Source organism: Pectinophora gossypiella, chromosome 14, assembly GCF_024362695.1.
Source record: "Pectinophora gossypiella chromosome 14, ilPecGoss1.1, whole genome shotgun sequence".
Classification (NCBI taxonomy): domain Eukaryota; kingdom Metazoa; phylum Arthropoda; class Insecta; order Lepidoptera; family Gelechiidae; genus Pectinophora; species Pectinophora gossypiella.
This window is the reverse complement of record NC_065417.1, coordinates 2,337,419-2,351,778: the sequence shown is the minus strand read 5'-3', so window position 1 is coordinate 2,351,778 and position 14,360 is coordinate 2,337,419. Positions and strand designations below refer to the sequence as shown.

The following is a 14,360-nucleotide window of genomic DNA, read 5'->3' as shown; positions in this document are numbered from 1 at the left end:
ATAAGGGATCAGCCTAATGCCCGTAACAATTATCCATCAAAATTTTCATGAATTTTCCTATAGGAAATTCCACTTGATATCAACTCCGAATCATGGTCTGAATCATCCCCCCAGTATACGTTATGATGTCACTTACAAACCGTACAAGTACTTTCAGGTAGCCATACAAGTACGTTTTATATGACACAGTTCATAATTCTGAGATAATATCAAGTGGAACTTTCCATCGCAAAAGTATACAATTGAAAATAATTTTAAAAAATCTAAAAAAGCAAGAATTTTGCTACGGAAAATTACACTTGATATTAACTCTGAATCATGATCTGAACACTGAGGGGGCAGTCATTCCCCTCAGTATTCGTTACGGTGTAACGCCCTGTATAAAATGCTTCTACCATTACATTGTATTTTGGAATAATTATGTAATACCCGAGTAATGAGAAAATGGGTAATTATGACGTTAAAGCTGTAAATTCCATTGATATTGTTTTGGTGAACGTAGCCTGAAAAATGCCTAATTGCGAGAATCTGCAGAATACTTTAAAATATCGAGAATAGTTTGTCCGCGTATGTCGTTCCCTGCTGGATGGTGGACTTCTCGAGTGGTACCTACTTAATTTACTATTCCATCAACGGGGACCTCAGAAATAAATCCGCAATAAGCATTTGGCGTGTAATAATCCTTTCCTAACTCGGGCAAGCACTCAATTTGAATTCAACTCATTTGAATATCCAACTCTGCAGTTTCGTGAGCTCAAATCGAATTTAAAATTTTAAAGCGGAATATTTTGTTTCGTTTTGGCTTTTTATTTTTCCTTGAATAATAAACAGATTCGTTCAAGATTGACAAATATAATAAGCTGCATAATTTTATAACTGAGGTCGATTGTTGAAGAAATATTTTAAAGAAACGAAATCATAAAGACGTGTCTATGTTACAAAAGCTCTCCGCTCACAGAGATAATACATTATACAATGTCACACACGAACATAGCCGACCGGAGAAATTATAAGTAAGTAAATATATAAAAAGGCGCCATGCTGCGTCAAAATTTTGTATATTAATTCGAGCAAACAAACTAGAACATTCCAGAAGCGGCTCCGTGGTCCAGTGGTTTGAGTGTTGGGCTCACAATCCGGAGGTTCCGGGTTCAAATCCCGGTGGGGACGTATCACAAAAATCACTCCGTGATCCCTAGTTTGGTTAGTACATTACAGGCTGATCACCTGATTGTCCGAAAGTAAGATCCGTGCTTCGGAAGGCACGTTAAGCCGTTGGCCCCAGCTACTATTTACGTTACACGAGCCATGTCAGGGGCCTTTGGCGGGTCAATAATAACCCTGACACCAGGGTCGGTGGGGTTGGTAATCCACCTTACAACCCACACGATAGAAGAAGAATTCCAGAAGTTTTCCCGGGTTTGGAACCACAGACACTTCGTACAGAAGTGCTGTCTTAGGCTGCGTTTCTTTCCATTTAACTTCTTTAAGAATTTTAGTAATTCCTTAGTAATTTCGTGTTTTGACGTTTAGTAAAAAGTAACAGATTCGCCTACTTGGAAACTAGCCTATTGGCAGTACGGTTCCGCAGAAGTCTTCGATAACCGCATATATTGGTTGTGTTGGTATCACCCCTAAAGATAAGTTTTCACATAATAAATAAAAAAAAGTTCAGAGTTCTTCATCATCTTCTCAGCGTTATTTCTTTTTCAGAAGGTCTTCTTACCTAATCTGAACATTTGTCAGGTCCGGTTTTTTAGTAGTGACTGCCTGTCTGCCCTTCCAACCCGAAAATTAAACCAGCCCAATACAGATTAGATCACATACCTCCAGGGTTGCGGGTTAACCTGTCCAGGTAGGGTTTTCTCAACGGTTCGGACCTGAGCTGCGTGTGTGGTGTTACGCCACAGACTATGGCTCATCTTACATCTTGCCCCGCGTGCCCTGATACCTGTACGCGAGAGCAGCTGAAATCACACCATCACATATTTTGACACAAATAGTTGTTCTACATAATTCCCTATTGATTGATTAGTTTTTTAATTTTTATCCTTATTTCTTTTATTTTTGTAGTCGTTTGTTTCTTTCTAAGTTGTAATTATGGCTACCCATTAAGACTGCTGATCTGGAGGTGGAGGCCTGGAATCCTATAATATAGGGTATCCTAGTCTAGGTTCCAGCCTTTACACATGATCAACCGTTATGTATAACCCTATTGTCTAAGATTTATATGTACACTTTGTATCATGTTATGTTGTGGAGGAAATAAATATTTTTATTATTATTTATTATTATACCTCCGAGACGCATTTATCGGGAATGTGGGAAATTCAATCGGTCTATACAGTTACAAATTAATACTAAGCATGACGAAGACAAGTATGGCTATTTGCTCGTTTAACGTACTCATTCTTCTTCTTCTATCGTGTGGATTGTGAGGTGAATTACCAACCCCATCAACCCTGGTGTCGGGGTTATAACTGAGCCGCCCTAGGCCACTGACATGACTCATGTAACGACTACGTACCTACTTACATCAGTAAGTAATAACCGGGACTAACGGCTTAACGTGCCTGCATTTTTGTGATTTGTCCCCATCGGGTTTCGAACCCGGGACCTCCGGATCGTGAGCACAACGCTCAACCACTGGACCACGGAGGCTGTTGCTCATTAATTAATACGAAACTTGATGAAAGGTACAAACGTCAAAATCAGGGCGTAAATTCGACTTTATGTGTTTGAATTCGTATTTGGTGCGTAGATAGTTGATATCACGTGGTTTCCAGGTTTTATGTCCGGTTAATGGCAATAGGGTCGCCCCCTATTATATGCGACTTAAACATAGCTGATGAGGAATGGGTGTTAAAGGTGCTATGGGTACCTACCTACTAATTACACCTCTGCGTACCCCTTCGAGGATACAGGAGTGATGATATGTATTTTCTTGTTAGGTTATCTTACTAAACAGTCATTTCTCTTCTTTACAGACAGCGACAGTTCAGAACAGAAGGTGTCCATATTATTGAATGGGGAAGAGTCGGAACTATACTTCGTGAACTGCACAACCACAAAAGTAAGTAAGCAAATCCTAATACCCACACATACATACATACACACACGCACACACACACCCACACACACACACACACACGTGTTTGGTGTTTTACGCCGAACATAAGATAAGATAAGATATGATATTTATTGCATTCCTGATGTTTTCATATGCTATGTATGTTATAAACCCTGGAGTTATCCCTGGATGACAAAACTAAGGAACTGTTAACTAATTTTAAATAAATAAAAAAGAGGAATGTGTTAAGTTCGTATGTATATAAGATTACGTTAACTTCTTACAATATTCATATATATTAAAATTTAATTTATTCTTCATTATATTCTATATATCAATAGATCTTTATGTATATATATGTATGTAAGTATAAGTATATTTATATATGTATATATTTATTATATTTTATTTTAATATTATAACCCCAATAAGAATAAGAACGCTCATTATTTAGAGTTAGTTAAGTTTTTCTAGTAACTAAGAATTTACCTACTTTGTTCAAAATTTCATTGATACCATTTGGGAGAGGCCGCTGATTCTTAAGACACAGATTCGTCTAGTTTAAGAGTCAGAGACTTCAAAACATTTTTGTAAACTTTCTTTTTGAATAAAGATTATTATTATTATTATTAAACCATTGTTCACAGGAGGAAATAGAACGATCCGAGCCTCCGGACGCATTCGTGGTGATATACTCTGTGGTGGACAAGGCTTCGTTCCAGAAGGCTGAGCAGGAGCTCGCTCGGCTGCTGGACTGTGACATGCTGCGAGCGAGGCCCGCACTCCTGGTTGCCAATAAGATCGACCTGGCCCGAAGCAGAGCCGTTTCTACTCAAGGTACAAATACAATTATATTACTTCATTGCACCAAAATAAAAGAAAATAGCTACAAAAGAGACATGGCAAATGGCGGCCGTATCGCTTAAAGCGATTTCTTCTAGACTGTCACAGACAAGCGCCATCTAGCGCAAACCTATTACAATTTAGTTTAGCTAGCTGGCTACGTCCATATTTTATGATAGGAAAATTGTAAAGTAGTAACCAAAAGAACCAACAGATGGCGCTGGTAACCAACGCCAAATAAAAAGAGATACAAAAATAGAGTAACGACGAATGACGCATTTTATTTTCCCGCTCCCTAATAATTATTATATTCAACAAAGTCATACCAAATATACCAAATATACTATTTCTTCACAGACAACCATAAGTTAGTGCATTTCTTACTTCCCATACACCTCTGCCTACCCCTTCGGGGATTCAAGCGTGATGCTATGTCATTGTTGTATAATTGGAGGGAATGTGGGTTTCTTCACGATATTTTCTGTTCGCGAGCGTGAGAGCGTTACGGGATAATCATTTATAATCCAAACATGTATCTATCTACATAACATAAACAGCCTATATACGTCCCACTGCTGGGCACAGACCTCCCCTCAATCAACCGGAGGAGGTATGGAGCATACTCCACCACGCTGCTCCAATACCGGTTGGTGGAGGTGTTTTTACGGCTAATAGCCGGGACCAACGGCTTAACGTGCCCTCCGAAGCACGGAATCATCTTACTTTTTCGGACAATCAGGTGATTCAAGCCTGAAAAGTCCTTACCAAACAAAGGACAGTCTCACAAAATGATTTCGACAATGTCCCCATCGGGAATCGAACCCGGAGATCGTGAGCCTAACGCTCTAACCGCTAGACCATGGAGGCTGTTGATGTTGTTATCTTTCTATTGGCAATTCTGAGGTTTCTCGTCTCCTCTATTTATTTGTTTTGGGTTTTTCAACTGACGTTTTGCATTTTTTTATCTTCTAAATTCACTGACAAATGGTATCAAGCTTTAGGCCTGAAACGCGGATCATGCTGACCTGCTTAGCATAAGGTTTCGCTAGACTAAGGGAATATAAAATATATCTTCGAATCCATTTCTTTCGACTGTCTGAAAGCTTTTAACATATAGATCTCTGTGGATTTGAATAAGTTACATTATTACAATACTAGCAAGATGATCCGTGCTTCTGATGGCACGTTGAGCCGTTGGCTTTTTTTTTGACGTGACTTATTGTAAATTTGCCGCAGATGGCATTAACTACTTGGCCGGAAAAATGGGGAGCGCTGAAGGCTCTCTCCCGGTACAACGTTTAAGACAACAGGCCTGAGAGTGCCCAGTTGGACGCGAACCTCGGCTCGGGGCGACGTGTGAGAGCAAAAATATTTTAAAGAATTAATCACTCTAGTGGGTCGATAGCGATAAGCGCTGTTTGAAGTACCACTTATTCGCTAAAATATACCATTGTAATGTATAGGTACCTAAAAGTAATACTCCGGTTTTATACCTAAGTAACAATTTATTTTTCAAATGTCTTCAATTGATCTCTTAAAAAAAATACATAAGAAGGACTGCGAACGAATTTATTACTTATTATCTGCTATTATGGCCGTAAATTGATTTCCCTCGCGACCGGCTGGAATGAGTTCGACAATACCAGGGCTGGACTCTGGGGTGCATAAGCTTCCTGCTGAAGTCATTAGGTATTTAATGGAGGTACTTGGGGAGGAAATTACTTGTTTTTTTCGATTTTTTGTCGAAATCATTTTGTGAGACTGTCCTTTGTTTGGTAAGGACTTTTCAGGCTTGAATCACCTGATTGTCCAACTGGGCACCCTCAGGCATGTTGTCTTAAACGTTGTACCGGGTGAGAGCCTTCAGCGCTCCCCATTTGTCCGGCCAAGTAGTTAATGCCATCTGCGGCAAATCTACAATTATTCACGTCAAAAAAAATGTGAATAAAAATTACGAAATATGTCAAATACATATTCAAAAAATATCTTTATTCAGTAGGTGATAATTCCTTATTATATGCCAGTAGTGACTTAATCCACCTCTGTATTCGTAGCGCGAAATTCCTTGCCAGTTAGGCTAACTATTATATTCCCAATATATTTTTATTTCGTCACTAGCTTTTGCCCGCGACTTCGTCCGCGTGGCGTGTTATATAAGAGAGAGATCTTTGTGTGTGTGGGAGTGCATACTTATGCAGTTTAGATTTTTTCATAATTTTTTTTCCCAATAACTCCCATTTTTCAAAATACAGCCAAAAATAAACTTTATATTTACTAAGGTATGCATGCATGCTAGATTGAATCAATTGATTGAATTGATTTTTTTTTTAATTGATTGTTCATTGAGTTTTAATTTTAATACACATTTCCTCTCTTCCCTTCAACGTTGCTGTGCCCTACAGGGTCCATGTTTTAGTTCCTATGCCTATGTAACACCCCATTGTACTACATGGAATGCAATAAATAATTTAATTGAATTGAATTGAAAACATCTATCTTACGCGGTTTCGATTTTTTCATACAAATGTTTTTTTCCCGCTTACTCCCGTTTCCGTGGGAATTTTGCAATATCCTGTTGCAACTAAGCTTTAAGTTAACTAAGGTACCTGCATGCCAAATTTCAAGCGTCTAACTTAAGCGGTTTAGATTTTTCATACAAAAGGATTTTCCCGCAAATTTCCGTTTCCGTGGGAATTCCGGGAATTCCTTTCTTAGTGCACCTCTACGGTACCTAAGCTATGTCCCTTCCAAATTTCAAATGCCTACGTTTAGCCGTTCAGGCTATGCGTTGATATGTCAGTCACTGAGTCAGTCAGTTTCTCCTTTTATTTAGATTTGATTTTTTCATACAAATGTTTTTCCCGCTAACTACCGTTCCCGTGGGAATTTTGTAATATCCTGTTGCAACTAAGCTTTAAGTTTACTAAAGTACCTGCATGCCAAATTTCAAACGTCTAACTTGAGTGGTTTAGATTTTTCATACAAAAGGATTTTCCCGCTAATTCCCGTTCCCGTGGGAATTTCGGGAATTCCTTTCTTAGTGCACCTCTACGGTACTTATGGTACCTGCATGCCAAATTTCAAACGTCTAACTTGAGTGGTTTAGATTTTTCATACAAAAGGATTTTCCCGCTAATTCCCGTTTCCGTGGGAATTTGGGGAATTCCTTTCTTAGTACACCTCTACGGCATCTAAGGTACCTGCATGACAAATTTCAAACGTCTAACTTGAGTGGTTTAGATTTTTCATACAAAAGGATTTTCCCGCTTATTCCCGTTCTCTTGGGAATTTCGGGAATTCCTTTCTTAGTGCACCTCTACGGTACCTATGGTACCTGCATGCCAAATTTCAAACGTCTAACTTGAGTGGTTTAGATTTTTCATACAAAAGGATTTTCCCGCTAATTCCCGTTCCCGTGGGAATTTCGGAAATTCCTTTCTTAGTGTACCTCTACGGTATTTAAGGTACCTGCATGACAAATTTCAAACGTCTAACTTGAATGGTTTAGATTTTTCATACAAAAGGATTTTCCCGCTAATTCCCGTTCCCGTGGGAATTTCGGGAATTCCTTTCTTAGTGCACCTCTACGGTATCTAAGGTACCTGCGAGCCAAATTTCAAACATCTAACTTGAATGGTTTAGATTTTTCATACAAAAGGATTTTCCCGTTAATTCCCGTTCCCGTGAGAATTTTGGGAATTCCTTTCTTAGTGCACCTCTACGGTACCTATGGTACCTGCATGCCAAATTTCAAACGTCTAACTTGAGTGGTTTAGATTTTTCATACAAAAAGATTTTCCCGCTAATTGCCGTTCCCGTGGGAATTTCGGGAATTCCTTTCTTAGTACACCTCTACGGTATCTAAGGTACCTGCATGACAAATTTCAAACGTCTAACTTGAGTGGTTTAGATTTTTCATACAAAAGGATTTTCCCGCTAATTCCCGTTCTCGTGGGAATTTCGGGAATTCCTTTCTTAGTGCACCTCTACGGTATCTAAGGTATCTCCATGCCAAATTTCAAACGTCTAACTTGAGTGGTTTAGATTTTTCATACAAAAGGATTTTCTCGCTAATTCCCGTTCCCGTGGGAATTTCGGGAATTCCTTTCTTAGTGTACCTCTACGGTATCTAAGGTACCTGCATGCCAAATTTCAAACGTCTAACTTGAGTGGTTTAGATTTTTCATACAAAAGGATTTTCCCGCTAATTCCCGTTCCCGTAGGAATGTCGGGAATTCCTTTCTTAGTGCACCTCTACGGTATCTAAGGTACCTGCATGCCAAATTTCAAACGTCTAACTTGAGCGGTTTAGATTTTTCATACAAAAGGATTTCCCTTCACTACTCTGCTCCTATTGATTGTAGCGTGATGAAAAGTATACTATAACCTGTCCAGGAGTGTGAAGAATAATTGTACCAAGTTTCATTAAAATCCGTCCAGTAGTTTTTGTTTCTATAAGGAACATACAGACAGACAGACAGACAGACAGACAGACAAAAATTTTACTGATTGCATTTTTGGCATCAGTATCGACCACTTATCACCCCCTGATAGTTATTTTGAAAAAATATTTAATGTACAGAATTGACCTCTCTACAGATTTATTATAAGTATAGATAACCGTAATTTCTCAGGGACATCGAGGTCCGTACTATGGATAATAGCTACAGTTTGTAAGCAGGGACCACTTGGAAATAAGCTATAAGGGTTCTGTATGAAATAATGGAATATTTAAGGAAAATTATGGACTTTATTTTTCACTGAAATGCTGTTTTCTTTTCTCTAGCGTACGTTTCTTATAATGGTATCTTTTATTAGCTGAATTACTGCGTTATAGTGACATAACTCGCCAATCAAACAAGGAAAGAGAGAAAAGGGAAGACCAAAAATAGCTTACATGAAACAGATCAAACAGAAAGTGAACGTCATGTTTTATAAGGAAGTGCAGGAATTGGCCTTTGACGGGCAAGAATGGAGAATGCTACACCGACAGGAGCGTAGCTCTTATAATATTAATATAATAAAAAATAATATTAATTAGTGGTGATAAACTCACCATTGCCACGTCGCTTCGTTACCAAAGCGTCTCCAAGTTGCCAAAGCGTCGCCAATAAATGTTAGTTGTATGGCGACTGTTGCCGGCGACTTTAGCCGGGTATTTACAGAATAGTTACCTACCCATATTTATTCTTAAAGCCGCAGTTCTAATCTAATCTAGCCTACAAGATTCCACTGCTGGGCAAAGGCCTCCCTGTTGAGAGTGCATACATAAAATGTGAAATGATAATCGAGAAAGCAAAAACTATACGTGCTGATTTTTATATTGAACAAAACTGACAGACTTTTTTAAAAACAAGGGAACGTACTGCAGTAGTGGAGCAGCGTGGTGGAGTATGCTACATACCCTTTCCAGTTGATTGAGAGGAGGCCTGTGCCCAGCAGTGGGACGTATATATATATAGGCTATTTGTGTTATGTTATGTTATGGAACATACTGAAAATGAAAAGTATATAAAAAAAACTTAAGACAACCAAGAAGACCGTCGTTAACACTCGCCTTCCTCTTTCCATTTTCACGATCCTGTGTGTACTCCGGCCAGTCCCTTCGGCAAGCGTCCGTTCGTCACAATCTTTCACTCATTTCCACCTTTTTTCTTTCTTAAAGCCGCAGTTAAATGGCGAATAAAATAAATTGGTGCAGCGCCGCGTAGCCACTGTCGTATACCCGGGACCTTCGGATCGTGAGCACAACGCTCAACCACTGGACCACGGAGGCTCTTACTCCTTAACGCCTGACGGCCATTTAGACTAAAGAAAGACCCAGAGGGGGTGAAGTAACTTTTGCTTGGCGCCCGATACTAATCAGCGCGGGGCGGAGAATTACCGTTCTATACTTGTATTATTCTTTATTGCGGATCGGATCGGGAATTTGTATGAAAATGGTATGTTTGAGTGTACACAAACTTAAACACTAGGTACAAAGTATCCCAGTCCCGTGCCGCCTCTAAGTTTACCTAAGTCATGGCATACTCCGGACACTTAATACAAACAACCTCGTTTTACACAGACACCACACATCGACGTAATCGTACACGCGCATCTGTGTGTGTGACGTCTGACGCCATACGATTCAAGTCTAAACTATGTTCGAGGGAGGGTGAGGTAAACCTAGCTCAGACGCGGAGCGGAGAGTTGACGTTCTATCATCATCAGCCGTATGACGCCCACTGCTGGGCATAGGCCTCCCCCAAGGATCTCCACGACGATCGGTCCTGGAGTGGCGACCACATGTCGGACGACGCTCAGTGGGTAGGCCCGCTACAAGGTGGACCGACGATCTGGTGACGTTCTATACGAAGTATTATTCTTTATTGCGGATCGGATCGGTAAATTGTTTGAAAATGGTATGTTTGAGTGTACACAAACTTAAACACTAGGTACAAAGTATCTCAGTCCGGTGCCGCCTCTAAGTTTACCTAAGTCATGGCACACTCCGGACACTTCATACAAACAACCTCGTTTTACACAGACACCACACATGAACGTTATCGTACACGCGCATCTGTGTGTGTGACGTCTGACGCCATACGATTCAAGTCTAAACTATGTTCGAGGGGGGTGAGGTAAACCTAGCTCAGACGCGGAGCGGAGAGTTGACGTTCTATACGAAGTATTATTCTTTATTACGGATCGGATCGGGAATTTAACAGCCTCCGTGGTCTAGTGGTTAGAGCGTTAGGCTCATGATCTGGAGGTCCGGGTTCGATTCCCGATGGGGACATTGTCGAAATCACTTTGTGAGACTGTCCTTTGTTTGGTAAGGACTTTTCAGGCTTGAATCACCTGATTGTCCGAAAAAGTAAGATGATTCCGTGCTTCGGAGGGCACGTTAAGCCGTTGGTCCCGGCTATTAGCCGTAAAAACACCTCCATACACCCTCCGGTTGATTGAGAGGAGGCCAGTGCCCAGCAGTGGGACGTATGTAGGCTGTTTATGGATCGGGAATTTGTATAAAAATGGTATGTTTGAGTGTGTTACAAACTCAAATTTTAGGTACAAAGTATCTCAGTCCGGTGCCGCCTCTAAGTTTACCTAAGTCAAGGCACACCCCGGACACTTCATACAAATAGCTCAGACGCTGGTGGGGAGCGGAGAGTTGCCGTTCTATACGAAGTATTACTCCTTATTCTATGGTCATGGGTAAGAATAAAAAAAAACATTGATATTAGATCCCAACCGTAAGCACGTACTGAGAAGAGACTGTCCGCACCACATACAGAATATAAAAACACCAACTAATACTGTATTTTCCTCCACAGACGGCAAATGCCTCGCGTGCACGTACAAGGCGAAATTCATCGAAGTATCCGTCGGGATCAACCATAACGTCGACGAGCTCTTAGTCGGTATCCTTACCCAAATCCGGCTGAAGAAGCAGCAATACTCAGCTGAAGGGGGAAGGGAATCCTCCCCCGCGCATTGGTATAAGTCTAGAGGAGTGGTCAGAGCGAGCATGAAGGCGCGACAGATGCTGACTTGGATATTCGGCAAGGAAGATTCGAAATTCAAAAACTGTGAGAACTTAAATGTCCTGTGAAAGCAAAACGACGGGCCCGTGTTCGTGTAAGCGGAGCCGAAACCGAAAGACAATTGAAGTGTGTGTTCAGTGTTCGGGCGGTTTGTGGTAGTTGTAAGGAGAGTCAAGATGGCCGGTCACTAGGTGTATTCTCTTCTTATCGTGTAGGTTATGAGGTGGAATACCAGCCCCTTCAACCTTGGTGTCAGGGTTATGATTGAGCCGCCAAAGACCCCTGACATGGCTCATGTAACGATTACTCACTTACGAGTACATCAGTAAATAGTAACCGGGACCAACGGTTTAACGTGTCTTCCGAAGCACGGATCATCTTACTTTCGGACAATCAGGTGATCAGCCTGTAATGTCCTAACCAAACTAGGGTTCACAAAGTGATTTTTGTGATATATCCCTACCGGGTATCGAACTCGGGACCTCCGGATCGTGAGCCCAACGCTCAACCACTGGACCACGCAGGCCGTTACTAGGTGTATTTAAAGGTGATGAATCATTTATTTTTTAAATATTTTTTTATTTATATAATGTTCGGAGACACAACAGCTATAATTAACATAGTAGCATCTTATGGTAAATACAGAAAGCCTATAGTTCCTCGCGGATAGCAAATAAAAGTTTATTTTTCTCCCTTAGAACAGTTTACATTAACTTACATTATGTATGTATAGTCATGAGCAATATCATACCTACTTTAGAACCCTGTCGCACTATCATATTTGACATTTAATAAGACTTACGGCTTAATTTGTCAAAAAAGTTAATGTGACATGGTTTCTAAGTGTATACTAGTACTCGTGAACGTACATCATTGATTACATATTAGTGCCGCGTAGTGCCTATCACCAGATATTTGCGTCCAACGTATTTAAAAAATTAAATAACTTTTAAAGTCATCCTGTCCATGCGACTTTTTTTTCGATTTATATGACCATTATACCGCCATCTATCTGAAAAATCGATTACTAATGTTTCTTGGACACTAATATTTTGTCGATACCAATTTTTTTACCGGAACACTTATAGGCTGTGCGTGTTAAATAAGTTTGAGTGCAGTAACGGAGAAGAAATTTTGGCGCATAAATATTTCCGTTACTGCACATATCTTGGAATCAAAATTTAAATACATTGAGTGACCGGCCATTTCGACGCTTACGTTGTAAGTTGTGGAGTTGAGGCCGAAAGATGTCGCTTGCTGAAATGAGGGTATGATTTTAAGTACAATAATAGGCACCTCTGTATTATGTATTCCGACAAAGTTGTGTAAAGGTGTAACAAAGGCAGCAGTTTTTACGAAACAAAAATCATCGTTAAAATAAACGTCAAACCAACTTCTTTATGCTAAAAAAGCTTACAGTTTGATTCTAATTTACACCAACACCCTTACATTACGCGATCCTTGGGGCCGGATGCGTTGGATTTAGGCAGTGTAATGCGTCGGATGGTCGAAAGCACGATTTCGCCACACATTTTATAACTAGACTTACAACCGTCGCATGTTGCGACGTAAGTGTAGGTTTAAAATGTGTGGCGAAATCGAGGTAAGTAAATATTTACCAATCCAACCTGTCTGATGCGTCAAGGTCACGGGCTCGGCGAGCAGGATCTTATAGGCTAATAGCAAATTGGTAGGCGTAACCATGGTAACCACGATCTCAAGCGAGTCTAATAGCGTCGATACTCCCGATGCCAGTCTGAAGCCCGTGACGTAAACGCATCTTTCATGGCTTCTCTCCACACCTCTACACTGTAGTTATTGCCAAAAGAGTCTTGTATTTTAATCATTATGTGCCAATTTCGAGAGAATTTAATATGTAAGGTGTATTTTTAAATTATATAATAAGTAAATACAGTATTTTCCCCGTAACTTATCATTATGATAAGTATCAGCAATATTTATAATTAGTAACACTATAGGATACAATGGTACTGATTCCAGAACGCACCACCTAAATTTATTTTAAGCTATATCTGTCATTTTCTCATCCGCCGAAAAGGAAAGGGACGGGTAATCGAAAGTCATAAAAATGGAACACAGGCCAGTTTTAAACAGGAATTAAAAAGAAACTCTCCCAAAATTGTATATTGGACAATAACCCGAAAGAATAATGATGACAGGACTCGTCAAACGGGTTGCATATCAGCGAGATGCCTATTTTACTCGCCCGGGTTATTCGTGCATCACTCATTAATTTTATTTTAAAATTAACAGTTCTGTTGTCAATCGTCCGTCACTTTTGTTTTCGGCGGATAAGAAAGTGACGGGTATAACTTAAAATAAAATAAGAAGGTGTCTGCAGGAATCGGGACCAATATATCATGTACATATTTATTTATTTATAAATAAAAATAAATAAATAAATAAATAAATACATTTATTGTTCTTTGTACAGGGAATTGGCATTTTTTGGTAAATTGAAGCTATTGAGTGAACTAAATTGAGCATTGACAGTTCTTTTTATTTTATTACTTACGTACGTACATAAACTCAAGCCTATTTCCCAGTGGAGTAAGCACAGACTATGGAATTAAATTTGCTTCGATCCTGACACACTTCTCTTGCTTCCTCCACATTCATCGATCGTTTCATACACGCACGCCGGTTCAGAGTAGATTGTTCGATCGTTTATTTTATTATACATGAACATTATATTATAAAGAACGGAGACTTACATTCCTATCTGCTGCGTTAAGAATAAGTCATAATGTTCTAAGGACATAACTCTTAAACGGAAATAAACAGCATTGAAATATACATCCCACTATCACTGAGAGTAGGTACGGAGTCCACTGTGATGCTCCACCGTTTATTGGAGAAAGACTAAAATCCGAGTTAATTGAGAAGATAATTTTACA

General features: G+C 39.8%; 1 protein-coding gene across 1 annotated transcript in view; it reads left to right on the top strand.

Moving 5' to 3' along the window:
* The window catches only part of LOC126372516 (GTP-binding protein REM 1), a 195,071-nt gene extending 183,062 nt beyond the window's left edge, over positions 1-12,009 (top strand). Inside the window, exons 3-5 of the mRNA XM_050018318.1 lie at positions 2,988-3,073; positions 3,718-3,907; positions 11,233-12,009. Of these exons, the coding sequence (XP_049874275.1) occupies positions 2,988-3,073; positions 3,718-3,907; positions 11,233-11,510 (554 nt within the window). The 3' untranslated portion in view covers positions 11,511-12,009. The remainder of the gene's footprint in view (positions 1-2,987; positions 3,074-3,717; positions 3,908-11,232) is intronic.
* Positions 12,010-14,360: the final 2,351 nt, after the last annotated feature.